At 45.5% G+C, this 25,070-nt stretch overlaps 1 protein-coding gene across 6 annotated transcripts in view; it reads left to right on the top strand.

Moving 5' to 3' along the window:
* Positions 1 to 25,070, top strand: part of LOC134341650 (NACHT, LRR and PYD domains-containing protein 3-like) — a 49,305-nt gene that overhangs the window by 8,627 nt on the left and 15,608 nt on the right. The window contains exons 1-7 of one of the 6 annotated variants that reach the window (XM_063039553.1): positions 1,065 to 1,176; positions 3,384 to 3,476; positions 4,580 to 4,751; positions 4,851 to 4,901; positions 11,541 to 11,719; positions 12,635 to 12,806; positions 12,905 to 12,955. In XM_063039553.1, coding sequence (XP_062895623.1) covers positions 4,697 to 4,751; positions 4,851 to 4,901; positions 11,541 to 11,719; positions 12,635 to 12,806; positions 12,905 to 12,955 — 508 coding nt within the window. In that variant the 5' untranslated portion in view covers positions 1,065 to 1,176; positions 3,384 to 3,476; positions 4,580 to 4,696. Of the gene's footprint in view, positions 1 to 1,064; positions 1,177 to 3,383; positions 4,752 to 4,850; positions 4,902 to 11,540; positions 11,720 to 12,634; positions 12,807 to 12,904; positions 12,956 to 25,070 lie in introns of those variants that run through there. The other 5 variants (XM_063039552.1, XM_063039551.1, XM_063039550.1 and 2 more) reach the window with 5 other exon arrangements.

Raw genomic sequence — 25,070 nt, 5'->3', positions numbered from 1 at the left:
AAGGTTGGATCGGACTGGAAGGGCCAAATAGCTTTATTATACTCGTTTTTCTAATGGTCTTACTGTGAACTGTAGGGTAAGTCCTTATCACTTCCAGATGTTGCGGTGTGAGGGACGATTATATGTTTGTTCACTGAGATCATTCTATTTGCATGCGGTGTTCAAATTTCAATGAGGTTTGATTTTAGAAATAGTAAGATCTAATGATTTTCGAGGTTTTTTTTATGAGTCCGGGAACGTCTTGCAAACTTACTGCTACGCAACCATAATTGAAAGTTTAGAAATAGAAACGGGCACAGTGTCGTGTCCTAATAGTGTTCTAAAATCTCCTATTAGTGTTTACTATTAGTGTTCTCCTGATAGGGTTTTCATCAATGCCATGATCAAGCATATTAATACGTGTCTGAGAAACTGGTGAAGCGGCAGGGCTTCGGGTTCCTGGATCACTGGGACCCCTTCTGTGGGATGCACGACCTGTAACGTAAAAAAGGACGGCTTACAACTGAACCCAAAATATCTGAGTACGTAGGTTTAATAGAGCTGCTAGGCAGAGTTTAAACTATTTGGCAGTGGGGTGGGGACCGGTGTGTTAGGACTGAGGAAGGGTAAAACAGAAATAAATCGAAGGTAATCTGCAATAGAGATGATAGAAAGGACAGGCGGGATTTGAGGCATAATAGCAGATAATGATATGATTTAAAGGGCAATAGAGGCGTAGAAACAACAAATACTGGTCTGAAAATGTTATATTTAAGTGCACGCACCATAAGAAATAAAATAGATAATCTTGAATTTCAGCTGAAGATTAGCAAGTATGACCTTTTGGCCATCTCTGAATCTTGGCTGAATGATGGCTGCCATTGGGAGCTCAACGTCCAAGGATATCGGAAAGATAGGTTAGTAGGCTGATATGGGGGGTGATATGGCCCTCTCTATAAGAAATAATAATAAGTCATTAGAAAGGGCTGACATACCATCGGAAGGTGTAGTGTCTATATGGGTTGAGTTAAGAAATGGAGAAGGTAATAGGACCCTAATAACAGTTGTATCATTCCTCTAAACAGCAGCTGGAATGTGGATTACAAATTACAGCAGTAGATGGAAAAGGCGAGTCAGAAGGGCAATTTCATGATAATCGTCGGGGATTCTAACATGAAAGTGAATTGGGAAAACCAGGTCAGTACTGGACCTCAAGAGAGAGTATTGGCAGGATGTCAAAGGGATGGTTTTTAAGAACAGTGTTTTGTTGAACAGCTGGATTGGGTATCTTGCAATGATCCGGAGGTGATAAGAGAGCTTAATGTGAAGGAAAACATAGGGAACAGTGATCACAATATGATCGAGTTCACATTGAAATTTGAGTGCGTAGGCTGATCGGCAGAAAGCAGAGAGTGGGAATAAAATGATCCTTTTCCGTCTGGATAATGGTTACCAGTGGAGTTCCACAGGGGTCGATTTTGGACCGCTTCCTTTTATGATATGGGTCAATGAAGAATATAAGAACTGGGATGAAGACACTCGTGAGACAATACTTAGATTGTGTGCAGTTTTGGGCTCCTTATTTTAGAAATGATATACTGACATTGGAGAGGGTTCGGAGAAGACTCACGAGAATTATTCCAGGAATGAAAGTGTTACGGTATGAAGAACGCCTGGCAGCTCGTGGGCTGTATTTCCTCGAGTTCAGGAGAATGAGGGGCGATCTTATAGTAAAATTCCGAATTTTCAGAGGCCTGAGCAGATAGATATGGCAAAGTTATTTCCCATGGTAGGGGATTCTAGCACAAGAGGGCACAACTTCAGGATTGAAGGACGTCCATTTAGAACAGAGATGCGAAGAACCTCCTTTAGCCAAAAGGTGGTACATCTAGTGAATTTTTTTACCACGAGCGGTTGTGGAGGCCAAGTCATTGGGTGTATTTAAGGCAGAGAAAGAGAGGTAGTTAATTAGCCAAGGCAACAAAGGGTATGGGAGAGAAGGCATGGGAGTGGGACTGACTGGAAGAACTAGATCAGTCTATGACTGAATGGTAGAGCAGACTGGATGGGCCGAATGGTCTACTTCTGCTCCTATATCTTATGACCTTATATTTAAAGTAATAGTCAGATTGAGAAACATTTGTTGAGATCGTAGCTAAACCAAATTATCATTGTTGGCTTCACCCGCGGATTTTTTATAGTTGTATGACGTGCTCTCAGCTCCGATATTGATTACAAAAGTTGGTGACTGTAAAGGTTGGTGTATTAGATCCTTTATTAGAAATCAGAAAACATACAATCTGGTAGCAATGAAACTGAAGTCTACCGAAGTGTAAGTTCAGTGTATTTGAGTGGATAATAATAAAGGATATGACATACGTCAGTTCCCAGCTGTGAACAAAGTACAAATATGAAACTGATTCCCTTCACTTTCACCCCGCCACCACCCCACTCCGAAGCATAAGAAAATAATAAATACGAAACACAGAATACAGTGCAGGTAGAGAGCAGATACATGGCTGCTACAGATAGGCTCAGCTTTGATTACGCGGTCTTCAATCTGAAGTATCAACGTACTGTCTGTCTTGTTCAATAATTCCAACATTCTGGTTTAGTTATTGCAAATCTGCTTTTGCCAGCTGGCTGTTTTTGATATATGGTGGGTCGACATTGTGTTTAACAAGGTACTATGTAAATTTCTGATAATAACCAGATGATTGTGTAAATAAATCATGACCGGAGATTAGGAGATAATAATGATCTTAAAATCCTGCCGGAGAAGATGTCGTGGTTCTGGACAAGATGCCGCGATACCATGGGTGGAACTGCATTGTTCAGGACGTCAGTGTGTTTCTATGTAGACTCAAACCATATGTTGTCATGGGTGTCAATGCCGGGAGCTGTTAAACTGAAAGGGCACCGTGAGAATCAGGTGTGACTAAGAAATCTGTATAATTCAGTGATGAGAGGAATGCATGTCCCATTGGTCAGCAGAAATGTTCCACCCCACACTGCTGTAACAGCTGTCCATTAGTCACCATAGCGCCACCAGTGGTAGGAGGACAAAAGCAGTGGACGCTGTCTGCTCAGCCTGCCTTGCCTTTCCTATTGACACATCACTCCCAGTCCAGGAGACAAGATTGGTTCCTAAAAGGGTGTTGCCTGCAATAAAGCGAGGAGATACTCCGGGGAATCGCGGAAAGGTGTACAATCAAGGGACAGAAGAAAAATGGGTATTGTGTGACTGTGGGTGCATGGGCGCAGGGATATTAGGCCGTATCAAGTCTTCAGTGGAAAGGCCCAAGATGTTTGGAAGTGTGTCGTTCTATCTAAAAACAAAACAGTGTTCTCTTTTATACTTCAATTAATGCCTGACGCTCAACTGTTAATTTTGTTTGTAACAGCGCAGCAAAATCTGACCCCAACTGTCCTCGACATGGCTGAACGGGCGGGCAGGGGAGGAGTTCCAGTGACGTCAACATCAGGAAAGGTCACAGGTATGTCCTTCACAGGTCCGAGCTCAGTGATCACCGAGCTCCTGGCAGGCTGCAACGACTCCCAGCTGCTGCAGCTGACGGATTTCTACCGGGACAGGCTGGAGAAGGCGATGGAAAGAGGAGTGTACGGAGTGAGCCTGGCGTTAAAGGATGAGAATCAGTTCAGCGGAGAGGAACATCGTGTGAGTTTGGGTTTGAATTTTCACACATCAGAGGACTGATGGCTGTCGGATCTCTGACTCATTGGATATTAAATTAGATAAAAGAACAACTGGGAAATAAATACTGTACATACAACCACAGAAATGTGAATCTGAACCAGTGATAGAAAGAGTTGAGAAGACCCCGCGAACTGATGAGTGGCTGCTCAGTGTTCAGAGTGAGTTGAGCAAGTAACAGTTCTGTAGGCTCACAGTATAAAATGGAAATATGACAGGAGGTTTCGGTTTGGGAAGGCTGTACAGTGTGACGGCGGGATGTCAGTGAGAACCGGGACATCATCAATGGGTGCCACAGGAGTTCGAGTGTGTTCTGTTCTGGGCGGAGATGATTGTGTTACAATCTGCAGCAGCAAAACGTAACGTGTGCATGGGGGAATACTGCCATGTTGTAACGTGTAATCACTGAATACACCTCCACTGGAAAAGGCAATGGAAAGGCATCAGGTGTCAGCTGGCAATCCGCTGTCATGTTTGACACTGGCGGACAGAGCAAATGAATCACATCATTTTTTCTGCAACTTCTCTGAGAATGTTTACTCTGCTATAAAAAAAAAACCCTCCTGACTTCTTTCTTCCTCTGTGATCTTTATTTTCCGATTTTTTTTTTTACACCGTCAACCCTGATGAGGAATTATTTATGGGATTGAAGTTACTTCAATGAAGCCGTCACAGACCAGCCAGGATCTCATTGACTGGTAAAGCAGCTTCACGGTGCATGTTCCTCCGTGTGCTCTGAACTCACAATGTACAGTCCATGTCCAGACAAGGTCTGTACCCGTCCGGGTGACTGCTCAGTATGATCCCGTTACAGCGCACATCATTTACTTCTCATTATCTGTGTGAATCTGTCGTTCCCTATATGTTCACCGTTACTCTTCACAGACAATCTCTGATCTCGCTGATAATGGAAAGAGGGCGGACAGTTCTAAACTCCTCCTGAGCCTGGTGATGGAGAAAGGCTCCCGCGCCCGGAGGGCGATGTGGTAAAACTTCGTGAAAATGCGCAATGTCGTCCCAAAGTTGGACAAAATACTGAAAGAAATTCAGGAACATGGTGAGTTAATATCAGAGATTGATCTAATTTAGGATTCAGGCTCTACATATTTAATAATTTCACGCATTTCGATTCTCCAAATTGTTTAAATCCGAATAGGTTGTGTTCCGATCCATCGACCCGTCCCGGAGATTCCCTGTGAGCTGAAAGGTGAGTGAAGAAACCACTGCTTCCACCACAGATTGATATTGTGTAGGGCCATATCGTTGCTGAGACACGTGCATTTGACCAGGTAAATGTTGGCAATATGACACAGTGAGACGCATGGAAAATGTTTGCTGGAAGGTTGGTTTACATAGGACATGGAGGGTGGATAATTCTCCTGCACATGATGGAATGCACCCTCGGGTCCTGAATGAAGTATCTGGAGAGATTGCAGAGTCATTAACGATGATCTTTCAAGAACTGATAGATTCTGGGACTATACTGGATTACTGAAAAATTGCAAATGTTACTCCGCTTTTTAAGAAGGGTGGGAGGCAGCAGAAAGGAAACAATAGACCAATTAGCCTAACGTCAGTGGTAGGGAACTTCTTGGAATCGACTTTTTGGGATGAGATGACGGAGTACCTGGAGACACATGGCAAGATTGGCCAAAGTCAGCATGGTTTCCTGAAAGGAAAATCCTGCCTGACAAACCTATTGCAATTCTTTGAGGAAAGTACAAGCAGGGTAGACAAATAAGATGCAGTAGATGTGATGTACTTGGATTATCAGAGGGCCTTTGACAAGGTTCTTCACATGAGGCGGCTTAGGAAGATACTAGCCCATGGAATTACAGGGAAATTACTAGCATGGGTGGAGCATTGGCTGGTCAGCAGGAAACAGAGAGTGTGAATAAAGGGATCGTATTCTGTCTGGGTGCCAGTTACCAGTTGAGTTCCACTTGGGTCGGTGTGAGGACAGCTGTTTTTAACAATGTATATCTATGATTTGGACTGTGGTATTAATGGGTTTGTGGCTAAATTTGCCGATGATACAAAGATAGGTGGAGGAGCGTGTAGTGTTGTGGAAGCAGAGAGCCTGCAGAGAGACTAAGATAGTTTAGGGTAATGGGCAAAATAGTGGCAAATGAAATAGAATTTTGGAAACTGTATGGTCATGTATTTTGGTGGAAGAAATAAACGTCAGACTATTATTTCGATGGGGAGAGAATGCAAAATGCAGGGAGGCAAAGGAACCTGGTAGTCCTTGTGCAAGATACCTTAAAAGTTAACCTCCAGGTTCAGTGGGCTGTGAAGAAGACGAATGCAATGTTTTCATTCATTTCTTGAGGTATAGAATATTAGAGCATGGATGCGATGCTGAGGCTCTATAAGGCACTAGTGAGACTACACTTGGAGTATTGATTGCAGTTTTGGGCTCCTTATTTTAGAAAGGATATACTAATATTGGAGAGGGTTCAGGGAAGATTCACGAGAATGGTTTGAGGAATGAAAGGGGTAACTAATGAGGAACGTCTGGCAGCTCTTGGACTGTATTCCCTGGAACTTAGGAGAATGAGGGGAGATCTCATAGCATCATTACGAATGTTAAAAGGCCCGAACAGATTACATATGGCAAAGTTATTTCCCATGGTCTGGGATTCCACGACAAGAGGGCACGACTTCAGGATTGAAGGACGTTATTTTAGAACTGAGATGCGGAGAAATCACTTTAGTCAGAGGGTGGTAAATGTGTGGAATTTGTTGCTATGAGCGGCTGTGGAGGCCAGGTCACTGGGTGTACTTAAGGCAGAGATAGATAGGTTCCTGATTAGCCAGGGCATCAAGGAGTATGGGGTGAAGGCAGGGGAGTGGGAATGACTGGAAGAATTGGAGCAGCCCATGATTGAATGGCGGAGCATACTCGATGGGCCAAATGGCCTACTTCTGCTCCAATATCTTATGATCTTATGGCATTATGAGGAACAACACAGATACTTCGAGTGTTTGCTGCAAGGGAACACACCTCTCAGGATCCCGCAACGACAGGTCCCTCCACCGGAGTCAGAGTGGAGGAGACAAAGATCTGAATGAGTGAAAATCAGATTTTCCTTTTTTTTTTTAACTGTGAAGGGTGAAATCGTTCCTCTACAGCTACCCAAACCCCGGAACCGCCCTCATCCGAAATCACTTTTTAAAATTCCCTCTGATCCTACAAGTCATCAATTTTAGAACTGGGAGTCCATTGAAGCTCTCATCAGAGAGAAAACAATGGAAGCATCCATTTAATCAGAAAAGCAGTTAACATCCCAAACTGGTCTGTTCAATCCCAAAGCTGCATATGGAACCCCCTCTGTTCACATCTGCACGCCCTCAGTGCAAACACAGCTGCAGTTAACCAGTGTAAGTTCCAACTCAATAATCCTGGGCAGTCCATCAGGTTACAGTGTTAGTGAGGCTGAGATGGGGGAAAAAATACTCAGCTCAGTGCACAGAAGGTGAAATTCATGTGTGCCGGTGTTGTGTGATGGACACCGTGGAAGGGTAATAGATGGGAATTAGGACAGAGAAACCGATGGTTGTGGGATTGCGGCAGGGCGAGTGCAAAGCACTGAAAATATCTGAAACAAAATTGCGGTTAATTACATTGTGTTCGGCTGGATCAGCTGCTCGCTACATCCGTAAGCGCATTGTGTCTGTGAAAATGGAGCCCGGGGCAGTACATGGGCAAGAGATTGTAAGGCTTCATAATCGCAGACTGCGTTGGATCACTCAACGCCACGTTTACGAGGAGAGGGCAAAGGAAAGGCAGATATTTCACAAGTGACTAATATTACAGTACCCATGCTTTATTTGAACTGGGTCAGTCTCTCTCATTGCCAAGTTCAAGGTCTAAAGATACAAATTTATGTATGGCTCCAGTGATAGATGGATCAGGAAGTTTACAATCTGCTCACGTCTCTGTCACCACTGTTAATGCTTTTCCAGTCGACATTCAGACAATAACTCCCCTCAGTTGCCATGCACCATGGATACGGTACATAGAACATAGAACATTGACATTCAGCACATTAGAAGCCCTTCGGCCCACAGTGCTGTGCCGACTATGTAACCTACTCTAGAAACTGCCGAGAATTTCCGCAGCGCATAGACCTCTATTTTTCTCAGCTCCATGTGCCTGTATAAGTGGCTCTTATAAGCACCTCTGGTATCGACTTCCACCACCGCCACTGTCAGTGCATTCCACACACCCACCGCTCCCTGATTTAAAAAAAAATAAATAAATCTTACGCATGACATCCCCTCGGTACCTATTTCCAAGCACCTAAAATCTATGCCCCTCGTGTTAGCCATTTCAGCCCCGGGAAAAAGCCTCTGGCTATCCACACGATCAATACCCCTTATCCTCTTATACACCTCTATCAGGTTACCTCTCATCCTCCATCGCTCCAAGGAGAAAAGGCCAAGTACATGCAACTTGCTGTCATAATGTCCACCCTCCAATCCAGGCAACATCCTTGTCAATCTCCTCTGCATTCTCTCTATAATATCTACATCCTTCCTGCAGTGAGGTGACCAGAACTGAAAACAGAACAGAACTCCGTGAACAAACTCTTATATAGGTGTAACATTGCCGCACAGCTCTTGAAGTCAGTCCCACGATTGATGAATGCCAACGCATCATACGCTTTCTTAACAACACTGTCAACCTGCGCAGCAGCTTTGAGTGTCCAATTGACACGGACCTCAAGGTCTCTCAGATTCTCCACACTGTCATGAGTCTTAACGTTAACATGTATTTTATATTCTGTCTTCAAATTGGACCTACCGAAATGAACCACTTCACGCCTATGTGGGTGGAAGTCTATCTGCCACTTCTCAGCCCAGCTTTGTATCCTATCAATGTTCCGCTGTAACTTCTGACAACCCTCCAGACTATCCACAACATCACCAACATTTGCGCCATCAGCAATCTTACGAACCCACCCTTCAACCTCTCCAGCCAGGTCATTAACAAACTCAGAGGATGGGGGACAAGAACGGTTTTCTGTGGAGCACCTTGGCGCTCCAGCCCCCACGCAGTGTACGAAGTATCTACGACCACCCTTTTCCTTCTCTGGGCAAGCCAATTCTGGATCCACAAAAGGTCTCCTTGGATCCCATGCCTCATTACTTTCTGAACGGGGAACCCTTGCATGGGGAACCTTATCAAATGCCTTATTGAGATCCATATCCACTATCATCACTGCTCTACCTTCATCAATGCGTTTTGTTGCATCCTCAAAGAATTCAATCAGGTACGTCAGGCACGACCTGCCCTTGCAAAGCCATGCTGACTTTCCCTAATCAGATTATGTCTCTCCAAATGCTCATAAATCCTGCCTCTCACAATCTTCTCCAACAACTTGCCCACCTCTGATATCGATGATGAAGACATCATCACCAGAGGCTCAACAATCTCTTCCCTCTCTTTCCACATCAGCCTGTATATCTCACACGGTCCCGTGACTAATCGAACTGAATGCTTTTCACAGCTCCAACGTATCCTCTTTCTTAACGTCTATATACTCAAGCTTTTCAGTCCACTGCAAGTCATCCGCACAGTTGCCAAGGTAATTTTCCCTGGTGAATACTGAAGCAAAGTATTCATTAAGTACCTCCGCTACCGTCTCTGACTCCATGCACACATTCCCAATATCGCACCTGATTAGCCTATTCTCACATGGCTCATCCTCTTGCTTTTCACCTACTTGTAGAATGCTTTGGGGCTTCCCTTAATCCTGCTCACCAAGGCCTTCTCATGGCCCCTTCTGGCTCTCTTAATTCCATTCTTAAAATGCTTTCTCGCAACCTTGTAATTTTCAAGAGCTCTACCGGTACCTAGTTTCTTGAACCTTTCGTAAGCTTTTCTTTTCTTCTTAACTAGATTTCTTACATCCTCTATACATCATAGTTCTTTATTACCATCCTTTCCCTTCTTCAATGGAACATACCTATGCAGAACTCGATGAAAATGTTCCCTGAAGATTTGCCACATTTCTGCTGTGCATTTCCCAGAGAACATTTTCTCCCAATTTATGCTGTCAAGTTTCTACCTAATAGCATCATATTTCCCCCTATCCCAATTAAATGCTTTCCCAAATTGTCTGCTTATATCCCTCTCCAGCGCTCTGGTGAAGGAGATAGAGTTGTGGTCACTACCTCCAAAATGACCTTCCACCGAGAGATCTGTCACCTGACCGGGTTCGTTTTCCAATACCGGTTCAAGTACAGACTCTCCTCTAGATGTCGTATTTACATATTGTGCCAGAAACCTTCCTGAACACACCTAACAAACTCCGCCCCATCTAAGCCCCTTGTGCTAAGGAGACGACCATCAATATTAGGAAAGTTAAAATCTCCCATCACAACAGCCATACTATCATTGCGCTGTTCCAGAATCTGCCTCCCTGTGTGCTCCTCGATATCCCTGTTACAATTGAGATAGTAGTTATTGGGACAGTAGAGTTATTGCCCCTTTCCTGTTTCTGACTTCCATCCACACTGACTCGGTGGACCATCCCTCCATGTCTTCCTCCTTTTCTTCAATCGTGGCATTATCACTAATTAACTATGCCACACCCCTACCTCTTTTGCCTCCCTCTCTGTTCTTTTTGAAACATCTAAAGCCTGGCACATTCAGCATCCATTCTTGCTCCTGAGACATCCCAGTCTCTGTAATAGCCATAACGTCATACTTCCACGTATTATTCCACGCTATTTTAATCGACCTTGTTTATGATACTCCTTGCATTGAAATAGACAGATTCTAGCCTTCAGGCTGAGTGCATCTTTGTCCTAACGTCTGCCTTTCCTTCCTCACAAACTCCCTACAAGCTGCCACTACTTGCGCTCCAACTACCGCATCCATTGCCTCTTCACTTCGGTTCCCACCTCCCTGCACATCCAATTTAAACCCTCCCCAAAAGAATTAGCAAACCTGCCGCCATTATATTGGTCCCCCTCGTATTCAAGTGGAACCCGTTCTTTTTCTACAGGTCACGCTTGCCCCAGAAGAAGTACCAATGATCTAAAAATCTGAATCCCTGGAAGGAGTATAATCTCCGCTCCGTCTCTCCCCACCTCTCACTTCCCCCTCTCTTCTCCGTCTCTCCCCACCCCTCCCATCCCCCTCTCCACTCCGTCTCCCCCCACCTCTCACTTCCCACTCTCGTCTCCGTCTCTCCCCACCCCTCCCTTCCCCCTCTCCTCTCCGTCTCTCCCCATCCTTCTCTTCCTCCTCTCCTCTCGTCTCTCCCCAACCCTCCCTTCCCTCTCCACTATCTCTCTCTCCCATCTCCGCACCCCCTGCCTCTCCTCTCCGTCTCTCCCCACCCCTACTATCCCCCTCTCCACTCCGTCTCTCTCCATCCTTTCCTTCCCCCCGTCCTCTCCGTCTCTCAGCACCCCTCCCTCCCCCTCTCCTATCCGTCTCTTCCCAGCCCTCCCTTCCATCTCCACTATCTCTCTGCCCCATCTCCCCACCTCCCCTCCCCTCTTTTCGCCTCTCTGCACCACTTCCCGCTCAAACCCCTCTGCCGCCCTCTGTATCCCTCTCCCCCTCCATCTTCCCACTCCCTCTCTCTCTTGCCCCCTCTCTCCCCCCTCCCTCTCCCCGTTCTATCTCTCCCCACTCTCTCTCTCTCATCCTTCTCTCCCACCTCCTTTTCACACACCCCCACCAGCGGATTTCTCACTCTATTTGACCCCCTCTGCACGTACTATATTTATCTCGGACAGTGTTTAGTGACCTGGCGCACATAATCTTTAGGTTCCAGAGAGACTGTTGCTGCCGAATATGGGGTCTGCAATTGATTTTCCCCAGTTTTCTTCACAGATCCGAGCTCAGTGATCGCCGAACTCCTGGCGAGCTGGAATGATTCCCAGCTGCTGCAGCTGACGGATTTCTACCTGGACAGGCTGGAGCAGGCGATAGAAAGAGGGGTGCACGGAGTGAGCCTGGCGTTAACAGCTGAGAATCAGTTCAGTGGAGCGGAACATCAGGTGAGTGGGAGGGACAATGAGGTTGAATTTTCGCACATTACAGGACCGATGGGTGTCGGAACTCTGACTCGTCGGATATTAAATTAGATAAAGGAACAACTGGGAAATAAATGCTGTACATACAATCACAAAAATGTGAATCTGAACCAGTGATAGAAAGGGTTGAGAAGACTGATGAGTGGCTGCTCAGTGTTCAGAGTGAGTTGAGCAAGTAACAGTTCTGTAGGCTCACAGTATAAAATGGAAATACGGCGGGAGGTTTCGGTTTGGGAAGGCTGTACAGCGTGAAGGCAGGATGTTAGTGAGAAGCGGGACATCATCAGTGGGTGCTACAGGAGTTCGAGTGTGTTCTGTTCTTGGCGGAGATGATTGTGTTACTATCTGTAGCAGCAAACAGTGTGGATCGGAGAATACTTTCATATTGTAATGTTTAATCACTGACTAAACCTCCGCTGAAAAAGGCAATGGAAAGGCACCAGGTGTCAGCTGGTAATCCGCTGTCATGTTGGACACTGGCGGACAGAGCAGATGATTCACATGATCTTTTCTGATACTTTTTTTTCTGAAACTGCTCACTCTGTTATAAAAATTCTCCTGACTTATTTCTTCATCTGTGATCCTATTTTCTGATTTTTGCTTTACACCGACAAATCCGGTGAGGAATTATTTATGGATTTGAAGCTACGTCAATGAAGCCCTCACGCACAATCCAGGATTTCATTGACTGGTGGACCAGGTCCACGGCGAATGTCCCTCTGTGTGCTCTGGACTCAGAATGTACAGTCCATGTCTCGACAGGATCAGCACCTGTCCGGGTGACTGCTCAGTATGATCCCGTATCAGAGCACATCATTTACTTCTCATTGTCTGTGTGAATCTGTCAGTCCCCAATATATTCACTGTTATTCTTCACAGACAATCTCTGATCTCGCTGATAATGGAAAGAGGGCGGACAGTTCTAAACTCCTCCTGAACCTGGTGATGGAGAAAGGCTCCCGCGCCCAGAGGGTGATGTGGGAAACCTTTGTGAAAATGCGCAATGTCGTCCCAAAGTTGGACAAAATTATGAAGGAAATTCAGGAACATGGTGAGCCAATATCAGAGTCTCATTACTTTAGGATTCAAGTTCTACATATTTAATAATTTCACGCATTTTAATTCCCCAAATTGTTTAAATCCGAACAGGTTGTGTTCCGATATATCGACCCATCCCGGAGATTCCCAGTGAGCTGAATGGTAAGTGAAGAAACCGCTGTTTCAGCGAATGGTTGATTTTGTGTATGGGTCATATCTTTGCTGTGCCAGGGAGAGACCAGGTAAATGTTGGCAACGTGACATAGTGAGACCTATGGAAAATGTTTGCTGGAAGGTTGGCTTTCGCAGGACATGGGGGGTAGATAAATCTCCTGTACATGATGGAATTCACCCTCGGGTCCTGAAGGAAGTAGCTGGAGAGTTTGCAGAGTAATTAACGAAGATCTTTCAAAAATCAATAGATTTTGGCACTGTACCCGACTACTGGAAAATTGCAAATGTTACTCCTCTATTTAAGAAGGGTGGGAGGCAGCAGGAAGGAAACTATAGACCAGTTAGCCTGGCATCAGTGGTAGGGAAGTTCTTGGAATCGATTGTTAGAAATGAGATTATGGAGGACCTGGAGAGACATGATAAGATAGGCCAAAGCCAGCATGGTTTCCTGAAAGGAAAATCCTGCCTGACAAACCTACTGCTATTCTTTGAGGAAATTACAAGCAGGGTAGACAACGTCGATGCATTCGAAGTGATGTACATGGATTTTCAGATGGCCTTCGACAAGGTGCTGCACGTGAGGCTGCTGAGGAAGATAAGACCCATTGAATTACATGGAAATTACTAGCGTGGGTGGAGCATTGGGTGGTCGGCAGAAAACAGAGAGTGGGAATAAGGGGATCCTATTCTGGCTGACTGCCGGTTACCAGTGGAGTTCCAACGGGGTCGGTGTTGGGATCGCTGTGTTTTACGATGTATATCTATGATTTATACTACGGTATGAATGGATTTGTGGTTAAATTTGCCGATGCTATAAAGATAGGTGGAGGAGCAGGTCGTGCTGAGGAAACAGAGAGCCTGCAGAGAGACTTAGATAGTTTAAGGTAATGGGCAAAGAAGTGGCAAATGAAACACAACGTAAGAAAGTATAAGGTCATGCAGTGTGGTGGATGGAATAAACGTCAGACTATTATTTAAATGGGGAGAAAATCCAAAGCACAAAGATGCAAAGGAATTTGGGATTCGTTGTGAAAGATACCTTAAAGGTTAACCTGCACGTTGAGTCGGTTGTGAAGAGGACGATTGCAATGTTTGCATTCAGTTCTTGAGGTATAGGATATAAGAACAAGGATGTGATGTTGAGGCTCTATCAGGCACTAGTGAGACCACACTTGGAGTATTCAGTGTAGTTTTTGGCTCCTAATTTTAGAAAGGATATGCTAATATTGGGGATAATTCGGAGTCGATTCACGAGAATGATATCAGGAAAGAAAGGGTTACCTTAAGAGGAAAGTCTGGCAGTGTCATGGTCCGAATCAGGGTCCCTTTAAATTTACCTTGTTTATGTTACGATCCGGATCGTTGACTCCCTGTTTTCCCGTGTCCCTCAGCTTTGGTGATTAGAGGCAATTAACGCACGGCTGAACCGGTAGTTTATTATCTCCGGCTTTCAGCCGTTTGGTGTGGGAGCGTTTTTAAAGTCAACAAAGTACGGCGTGCCAATGTCATCTGACTGGAGCAAGCCTAGTCTCAGCCAAAAGCGAGTGCCGGTAATTCGCCTTTCCACACCGGAGTAACCCTGTCCAGTTACCTCGCCAAAGCGAGCCTGCAAAGTTTCGTCACTGAGGTGGGTCCGTCAGTTAACCCGCCGGAGGGAATCAAGAACTGCTGTCTACTGTTCCCGGGCCGAGTCGAGAGCCCCACACTACCCGAAGGCTCCAAGTCAAGACCTGGCTCCGGCGGCATTCAAGTACCAAGTAAAGTCCTGACCCTGGCGGTATTCACGTATCAATTCAAGTCCTGTCCCTCGCGGCTTTCAAGTACCAAGCCAAGTCCTGGCCCTGGCGGCATTTAAGTAGCATGCCAAGTCCTGGACCTGGCGGCATTCAAGTACCAAGACAAGTCCTTTCCCTTGCGGCTTCCCAGTTCCGAGTCAAATCCTGGCCCTGGCGGTCTGTGATTCCTGTCCTACCCCGCTGTCTGTATCGCTTCTCTTCTCCTCTCGCCTCTAGCCCTCGTCTGCAGCCCTCGCCTGCACTTCGGTCTAGTTCTATCGCCGGAGCTAGTTAGGTACTGTCTGGTGTGCTTTCGTGTTTGTCTTGTCTTGTCCTCGCCTCCGTGGGGTAAGTCAGGCCGTCTTGCTGTTGCCCCGCGGAGTGTCATGAGCCCCAGCCCTATGTCCTGTACCCAAGGAGGGGTCCCGGCTCTCTGTTCTGTGTGCGAGTCCCGGCCCTATGTCCTGTACCCAAGGAGGGGCCCCGGCTCACTGTTCTGTGTGTGAGTCCCAGCCCTATGTCCTGTACCCAAGGAGGGGTCCCGACTCTGTTCTGTGTATGTGTCCATGGTTCCGTGTACCTGCTCTCCCGAGACCGAGGCTCTGTTTTCCATGTTCCTCCTCTACCTAGCCCATGTCATGTCCCTGTCCTGTTCTGGGGTCCGAGCCCGATGCAAGACCCAGGTACTGGGTCCTTGCCCAGTCTCCGGCTCGGAGTTCATACCCTAGCCTCTTCATGTCTCCTCTAGTTCTGGGATCCAATTCCGAGTCCAAGCCCGGACCCCAGGTCCCAGCCTAGTCGTAGTCCTTGTCCAGTTCACTACTCCTGCTCCTGCCTAGCTCTCCTGGTATCGAACAATAAACTAAATCTAAGTAACCTCACAAGACGTGTCTTGCATTTGGGTCGACCCTTACACCCAGTGCCCCCGCCATTGTGACAAGCAGCTCTTGGGCTGTATTCCCTCGAGTTGGGGAGAATGAGGGGAGATATCATAGCAACATTCCGAATGTTAAAAGGCCTGAACAGATGCATATGGCAAAGTTATTTCCCATGGTAGGGGATTATAGGACAGAGGGCACGACTTCAGGATTGAAGAATGTCCTTTTAGAACTGAGATGCGGAGAAATTACTATAGTCAGAGGCTGGCAAATCTGTGGAATTTATTGCCACGGGCGGCAGTGGAGGCCAGGTCACTGGGTGTATTTAAGGTATAGATAGATAGGTTCATGATCAGCCAGGGCATCAAAAGGTATGGGATGAATGCAGAAGAGTGCGAATGACTGGAAGAATTGGAGCAGCCCATGATTGAATGGCAGAGCAGCCTCGATGGGCCGAATGGCATGCTTCTGCTCCTATATCTTATGATCTTATGACATTATGAGGAACAACACAGAAGGTTGGAGTGTTTGCTGCAAGGGAACACACGTCTCTGAGTCCCGCAACGACAGGGCCCTCCACCGGTGTCAATGTGGAGATGACAACGCTGGAGGAGTGAACATCAGTTTTTTTTCCATCTTTTTTCACTGCGAAAGGTGAAATCATTCCCCGACAGCCACCCTAACCCCGGAACAGCTCTCATCCTAAATCACTTTTTAAAGTTCTCTCTGATCCTAGAAGTTACCAATTTTAGAATTGGGAGTCCATTGAAGCTCTCGTCAGAGAGAAAACAATGGCAGCACCCATTTAATCAGAAAAGCAGTTAACATCCCAAACTTGTCTGTTCAACCCAAAACCAGAATATGGAACGCATTCTGTTCATATCTACACTCCTTCAATGCAAACACTGCTGCAGTTATTCAATGTCAGTTCCAACTCAATAATCCTGGGCAGTCCATCAGGAGACAGTGTTAGTGAGGCTGAGATGGGGGACAAAATCCTCAGCTCAGTCCACAGAATCTGAAATTCATGTGTGTCTGTGTTGTGTGATGGACACTGTGGAAGGGTGAGAGATGGTAATTAGGACAGAGAAACCGGTGGTTGTTGGATTGCGGCAGGGAGGGTGCAAAGGACTGAAAATATCTAGAAATAATATTGCAATTAATTAAATTGTGATCGGCTGGATGAGGAGCTCACTACCTCCGTAAGCGCATCGTGGCTGTGAAAATGGAGCCCGGGGCAGTACATGGGCACAAGAGATTGTAAGGCATCATAATCGCAGACTGAGTTGGATCACCCAACGCCACATTTACGAGGAGAGGGCAAAGGGAGGACAGATATTGAAAAAGGTTCTAATCTTACTGTAGCCCATGTTTTATTTGAATATTTGAAGCTCTTGAACAGAAACGTGAGGAATCTCAACCAGAACACTGGGTCAGTCTCTCTCATTGCAAAGAGATCGATGAATCATGAAGTTTACAATCTTCTCACGTCTATGCCACCACTGTTAATGCTTTTCCAGTCCACATTGAGACAACAAACCCCTCAGTTTCCCTGCACTATGGGTATGGTATATAGAACATAGAACATAGAAATTAACAACTCATCAGAAGCCCTTCGCTGTTCCGACCATGCAACCTACTCTAGAAACTGCCGAGAATTTCCCCAGCGCATAGTCCTCTGTTTTTCTAAGCTCCATGTGCCTATCTAAGTGTCTCTAAAAGACCCTCTGATATCCGCTTCCACCACCGCCACTGGCAGTGCATTCTGCACACCTACCATTCTCTGCGTAAAAAAAAAACTTCCCCTTGACATCTCCTCGGTACCTATTTCCAAGCACCTTAAAACTATGCTCCTCGTGTTAGCCATTTCAGCACTGGGAAAAAGTCTCTGGTTATCCACACAATTAATGCCCCTTATCCTCTTATACACCTATATCAGGTGACCTCTCATCCTCCATCACTCCAAGGAGAAAAGGCCGAGTTCACGCAACCTATTCTCATAAAGCATGCTCCCCAATCCAGCCAAAATCCTTGTAAATCTTGTTTGCACCCTTTCTGTGGTTTTCACATCCTTCCTGCAGTGAGGCGACCATAATTGAGAACAATACTCCAAATGTAGTCTGACTGGGGTCCTATATAGCGGCAACATTACCTCTCTGCTCTTAAACTCAATCCCACGATTGATGAAGGCCAATACACCGTATGCCTTCTTAATTACAGAGTCAACACACGTAGCACCTCTGAGCATCCTATGGATTCGTACTCCAATATCCCTCTGATCCTCCACACTGCCAAGAGTCGGGTGTGGAGTATTGGATGTGGGAAAGATAACTTCGGGGAACGCAGATTAAACAGCAAAGGCTTAGATTGTGAGCAGCTGTTATTGGGAATATCCCCATCCGGCATGTGGTGTCGATTAAATATCAGCTGATCCGAATTTGGGTCCGGCGTTTTCCAAAGGCTAATACATTCAATGATGACAGCACCTGCGGCTCTTGATGGGAGATGTTGTAAATTTAGTCTGAAAGGGAGAGATGAGGTGAATGATGTTGAAATGAGGCTCTGAGTTGAAGGGAGTGAAGAGGCGTGTCAAAGAATCCAATGGGATAGAGATCAGGTGTAGATGCGGATAGGAAAATATCAGATAGAGTTCAATCCAAAGAAGTATGCGTTGTTGCAATGCAGGAGATCAAATATGTGCGGGAGGTATAGAGAAAAGGTCACGCCGCTTACATCATTCATGCCTGGAGGGATTTGATGTCCATGTCCATAGCTCCCTGAATGTGAATCTTTATGGGTCGCAGCTGTATAAAACTTCGGGTTGGCTCCCCTTGGAGTATTGGTGCAATTCTCTCCCCCATTACAGGAAAGATGTGAAGGCCTCAGTGGGAGCTGAAGAGAAATGCAACTCATATCCTAGATTAGAGGCCATTAACTTTAAGGACTGGTGGACAAACTTCAACATTCAGCGAATGGGGGAGAATAATTACCACCAGAGGCAGGTGAGATGAGTTTAATGTGGCATCATTCTGGCACCAACGCTGTGGGCTGAAGATGTTATTCCTGTGCTGTTCTACGTTCTATGCAGGTCCTGTCACAGCTGAAATCCAGAACCACCTGCTACCGAAATTGCTCCTTTACACTTGATATATCTGAAGAACCATTTGGTATCTTCCTTAATATTATTGTCAAGCTAACTTTCCTAGTCCATCGTTACCGTCTTAATGTCTTTTTATTTTTCCAGTTGTTTTCTGTTTGTTCGAAAAAGAACCCAATCCTCTAAATTCCCACTACTATATGCTCTGTTGTATGATCTCTGTTTGGCTTTTATGTTGGCTTTAACTACTCTTGTTATACACGTTTGTGTTATCTTTACTTTCGAATATTACTTCCACTTTGGGATGTATATATCCTGTGCCTTTCGAATTGCTTCCGAAAATTCCAGCCACTGCTGCTCTGCGGTTTTCCCTGCCGAGTTCTGTTCCAATTAATTCTGCCCAACTTCTCCCTTATGCCTCTGCAATTCCCTTTACTCCACTATAACAATGATAAATCTGACTTCAGCCTCTCCTTCTCAAAATTCATGGTGAATTCTTTCATATTATCACCACTTTCCCTTCAGGGTTCTTTTACCTGAAGTTTTCTAATCGATTCTGGTTCATTGCACAACACCTAATCCAGAATAGCTGGGCTTATTCACCAACCGCTCTAAAAAGCCATTGCGCAGGCATTCTATAAATTCCCCTTCTTGGGATCTAACACCAACCTAATTTTCTAATTTACCTGCATATGGAAATCTTCCCTGGCTATTTTAACATTGTTCTTTTTGCATGTATTTTCTATCACCCTTTGTAGTTTGTAGACCACTTCCTTACTATTGTTTGGGGGCCTGTATTTAACTCCCATCCAGATCTTTTACCCTGCTGTTCCTTAGTTCTATTCACAATGATTCAACACCTTCCAAAACTATGTCACCTCTTTGTAATAATTTGAAACATAGAACATAGAATAGTACAGCACAGTACAGGCTCTTTGGCCCACAATGTTGTGCCGACCCTCAAACCCTGCCTCCCATATAACCCCCAACCTTAAACTCCTCCATATACCTGTCTAGTAGTCTCTTAAATTTCACTAGTGTATCTGCCTCCACCACTGACTCAGGCAGTGCATTCCACGCACCAACCACTCTCTGAGTAAAAAACACCTTCCTCTAATATCCCCCTTGAACTTCCCACCGCTTACCTTAAAACCATGTCTCCTTGTATTGAGCAGCGGTGTCCTGGGGAAGAGGCGCTGGCTGTCCACTCCATCTATTCTTCGTAATACTGTATATTGTATACCTCTATCATGTCTCCTCTCATCCTCGTTCTCTCCAGAGAGTAAAGCCATAGCTCCCTGAGTATCTGATTTAATTCCATTTTTTCCAATAGAGCAACTCCTCCCGCTCTATCTTCTTGCATGTCCTTTCGATACAATACGTACCCTTGGATATTAAGCTCCCAGCTATAATCGTTCAGCCATATTTCCGTGATGCCTACAACATCATGCCAGCCAATCTGCCACTGTGTTTCAGGTTCTTCTACCTTATTCCCTATGCTGTGCACATTAAGATACCTGTATTCACCCTTTTCGATTTTGTCTGCCTTTTACGTTGCAACCCATCCTGTTGACTGCAATTATGCTATATCTAGAGCCATTCCTCACTTCACATTGCGTCTGTTTGTAAACCAGCAACCCCATTTTCAGCGTTATTATCCACCTCTCCTACGATACTTTTTGCATTGTAATATACACAACTAAGGACTCTAGTCACACCTTGCTGAACATTTTGATTCTAATTGTGTCTGTCTTACCAACATATACCTGCACGACCTCTCCACTAACTGTTCTGGTACTTGGGTTCCCATCCACCCTTCAATTCCAATTTAAACGCGTACGATGCAGCATTAACAGACCTTCCTTCTAGGATATTATTCCCCTTCCCATTCAGCTGCAAATCATCTCTTCTGTACAGGTAAAACTTTCCTGTAAGAGAGCTCAATGATCCAGAAATCTTATGCCCTCCCTCCTAAACGAACTCCTTTGTCACGTATTAAACTGCATAGATTTACTATTTCTGGCCTCACTGGCACATGTCACCGTTAGCAATCCTGAGATCACAACCCTAGAAGTCCTGACGTTTAACTTAGCACCTAACTCCTGGCTTGAGACGGTTGCTTCTCACCATTGCAAGGAAACTACATTACAGTTCATCTCGTTGTCTGACTTGGACAGCTTCGGGTGTACTCCGGGCTCACTCTCTTCCTGTAGCCTCTTCCTCATTATCTGCGAGATCATATAAAAAAACAACCAAAACCATCTATTAAACAGCTCCTGTCCTGGTGACCATGCTTTCCCAGTTAAAACACTCTCTTCTTATCCGTGACCCGACTATCTTTCCCTTTGCAAACTCTAGATATGTCACCAGATCTGAATGCACTGTAAGGATAAAGAGGTTGTACAAACCCGAGTACTTCTGCGATGCAAATTTCACTGACACCCCACCCCACTTCCCAGTTTGCACTTCCAGCCCATGACGGTGACAGCTGACCCCAGACTCTGGGGGTCTGTAATAAACACAATGTTAAAAAGAAGATTAGACAGTAATTAATATGTAGAGAGAATTGTTGCTTCCTGAAAGGGCACATATCCTGTCACATCCAATGGACCAGACCCTCTCTGGTTTACACCTTAATTTGCCCTGGGCCCCATCTTCCCCGGGTGATAGAACTAACAATCATCCCTCTTTCTCCCAACAGTCCACCCCACCACCCACCGTCTACGGACCCACACTCTACCCACACTCACCACACACCCACACGTCCACCCATAACCCCTACCAACACACAGACAGATCCCCTTCACCTGAAAACCCTCTCCCAGTTTGGGCAGCCTCACGTACTGTAACCGGTCCCACAGTCCCTGTTCGAGCGCAAATCTAAATCCGGTCTGCGGGACAGAAGAACCCGGAGCCTAAGGCCGTCCGTCATAACTCAATATCGACCTTTTCCCACTGCAACCGGCCTTCGATTTACACAAACCCGAGATCAGCCCCTCCCTCACCGCAACCGGACGGAAACACTTCGGTTCGGCATCGGGCCTGCTTATAGTTGGAGTTCACCACGGCTCCCGACACCGCCCCCTCGGCCCAACCAGTGGGCAGCAGACCTCATGCAGCCGGCAGTGGCTGGAGATCCCCGCGGAGCCACTCTCCGTTATCCCTCCGGCTCTTTGTCTGTGACACTCCCGATCTCTACATCAACGCCATCCACCCGACTCTGAGCAAATTTTTACACAATTCCTCTCAATGACCAGCTGTGTGAATGATCCCTGGATTGTACAGGAAGGGGAAACCATGGTCTACATTGTCAGAGTGTTCAGTTTGTCACGATTTAAAGACTGTAGGTTTTCTGTTGACTAATAGAAAGTGTGTAGACCCGGCTGGCAATTCTGGTTTACATTACTATGTTACGTACCCTGTGACTGGTTAAAGAACCAGCGGAAAAAGAAAAAAAAACTTTGGAGTTTGGTATTGCTGCTTACTAATGCTATGTATTAATAACTACGCAATACAGTTATATCAGTTCAGATATATAAAACAGTTTAGCAAAGATTATATGTATGGAAGTGTGGAAATATAGAAACCAGGCTTCTTCAAGCCTATGGGTAAATAGATACAACCTTAAGGTGATGGGTAAAATTCAGTTCAGTTCGTGGTATTGAGTTGAGTAGTGGTGGAGAAAGAGAGATATTTGTAATCCAGGGTAAATGTCGAGAGAAGGCAATTTCGTCGATATTCCACGGATTCCATGACAGAAATACAAGATAACAATAGTAGTCGTTTTTTTTTTTCTCCGAAGTTGTTCCAGTCCACAGACGAAGTATCACCGACAGTGATCTTCAACGAATATCCTTTCAACACAAGTGGTTCCACACACGAATTCAGCTACGGGTCATCCCAAAGTGGTGGCCACAGGATATTCCAACAGAATCCACATATGGATTATCACCAAATGTAGCTTATTGTAATGGGACCCTATTCAAGGGAACCAACACCAAGCACAAAACGTGACAGCCGCTTATCCAGTCCCACGACATACGAAACAACTGCAACAGTGATTTACCACAGGGGTGCCTTTCTTCAGTGAACTACCACACTAAAACAAGGGTAACACGCAAGTGGTATTCACAAAGGTACTCCCCTCACCAGAGAACCCACTCTTGTGGATTAACTACGTGACAATTGCACCTTCGTATTCGAAAGGAACTCAAACACACTCTCACGGGCTACTTAGAGAGAGAGAGAGTCCAAACAGTGACCTCTTTGTCACTAGGTTTCTTCTGTTTCAAACCTTCCACTCCCCTCTTCTCTTCCTTTAAAGTCATCGAATGTGACCACAAAAAAAAAACGAGACCGTTTTCAGTGTGTGAGTTATCAACCCAGGCGAGTATTGGTCACACAAATAACTTCCCACTGGTCACACCTTTTCCACACTGCGAGAATCACTAATCGATTCACCTGACCGATCCTCCAAACACCAACTTTTCTCTGGGCACTCAAAGCTCATCTAGTGTCCAAAACCATGTGTCCTTCAGTCTATTAGCTGACCTTCTATTTATCTCACCATGCTGAACACCAGCTGTCCATCAATTAGCTCCTCCCTCCTCTCTCTTTAAGAACACAGAAGCTGTCAGTGTCCTTGCAACAGTGTAAAAATGCTGCAGAGAAACCATAACACTATCTCAAGGCAGTCTTCGCCTCTCTCTCTGTTTTTAACAAGGTACTTGTGTTGAACAACTCTCTCTCTCTCTCTTTTTAAAGGTATAGTCCGTAAAAAAAATGACACCGAGGGGTACATAACAAGTAAAACAGATGATTTTCAAAGTACTTTTAAACAACGAGATCCTGCACTATTAAAGCTACGCGAAACTAAATTACACTAGAAGTCCTTCACAAAATATTTGTGCTTTTGTGATCCATTTGGCGACAACCAGCATGCTACCCGCTCCACCAACAGCGGCACAGCCAGACGAAACAAATGACTGATTTTGTTATCCGCCTGCAATCATGTTAAACTTCTATTCAGGTTTTTAAAATATCATGCTCCCCCTCACCGGGATCTGACGCCATGTGTGCGGTACCTTGCGTCATACAGGCGCTACCTTACGTCATACACGCGCTACCCGGCTCCCGCCGAGACGGGCTAACGGCTGAAGTACTAATCACGTGACCCCCCACCCCCACCGCCGCTGTCAACAGAGAACTAAAGAGCCCGGTTATTTCCATTGATGTGAAGAGATGTCAGTCAGTGCTTACACCCAATAGCGGAGACGCGCCAGCCGAGAGGGTGTTACCCCGGCTGAGTCCGTTACCTTCTCACACCGGCCTCCCCGTCGGAGCAGAACAAAACTCAAAGTAAATGTCCCGCTTCTTGATTTATTGCCATTTTTATCCGAGGGAAGTTGGAGGCGTTTGTGAAGAGGCTCCTGCAGATGGTGTCAGATGTATCGCTGAGAGGGAGGAGGAGACCGCTCGGCCTATCGGCTTGATACCGGAAAGTGGGGATAGGTGTGGTGTTGGAAGGTAGAAGTGGACCAACCCGGGCACTTATTCAATGCAGGACAGTCCCAAGGGGACGAGCGGCCTGCTCCTATTCCTGTTGTCTGTGTGTTTAAAGAGAAGGAATAACCAGAACCTTCCTGGGCCTACAGGATGTCCCAGTGGCTGTTGATAATACAATGTAAACTTACGGTTATTGATACAAACTATATATTTGTATATTGTTAATGACATAAAACTTGTATTTCTATATTGATAGTGAAACAGAACTACATAATTTATGTACCGTGTGTTATCTGAATGAACTTGTCTGTGATGCTGCTACAAGTCAGTCTTTCTCTGCACCTGTTCCTTCCCGTATTTGCGCACTCAGCAATCAATTCCACAGGACCTGATAAAACTCAGTGAGATTTGAGCAGTGATGATCATCTTGGCACCTCGGTAGATCAAATGGAATGAGACAGTACACTGTTAAATTCAGGACCTTTACCAGCGTCCATGAGCACAGGGATCTTGGAGTCCAAGTTCATTGCTCCCTGAAAGAGACAACACAGATGGACAAGGGGGATTAAAAGGGCAAATGGCATTATTAGTCAAGATATTGCATTCAAAATTCCGGAAGTTATGTTGCAGCTTCATAAAACTTGACTTAGGCCACATCTGGACTATTTCATACAGTTCTGGTCGCTTCATAAAAGGAAGGATGTCTGGACTTTGAAGAGTGCGCAGAAGAGGATATTTCCTAGAATAGAGGGCATGAAGTGTAACGAAAAGTTGGTTAAAGATGGAGTTTCTCTGGAGAGGTTCAGTCTGGTTTGAATCTTCATCAAGGTTTATAAGATTATGAGAGG

This window comes from Mobula hypostoma, unplaced genomic scaffold (genome assembly GCF_963921235.1).
Source record: "Mobula hypostoma unplaced genomic scaffold, sMobHyp1.1 scaffold_36, whole genome shotgun sequence".
Classification (NCBI taxonomy): Eukaryota; Metazoa; Chordata; class Chondrichthyes; order Myliobatiformes; family Myliobatidae; genus Mobula; species Mobula hypostoma.
The sequence above is the reverse complement of the archived record's forward strand: the minus strand, read 5'-3'. Positions and strand labels throughout refer to the sequence as shown.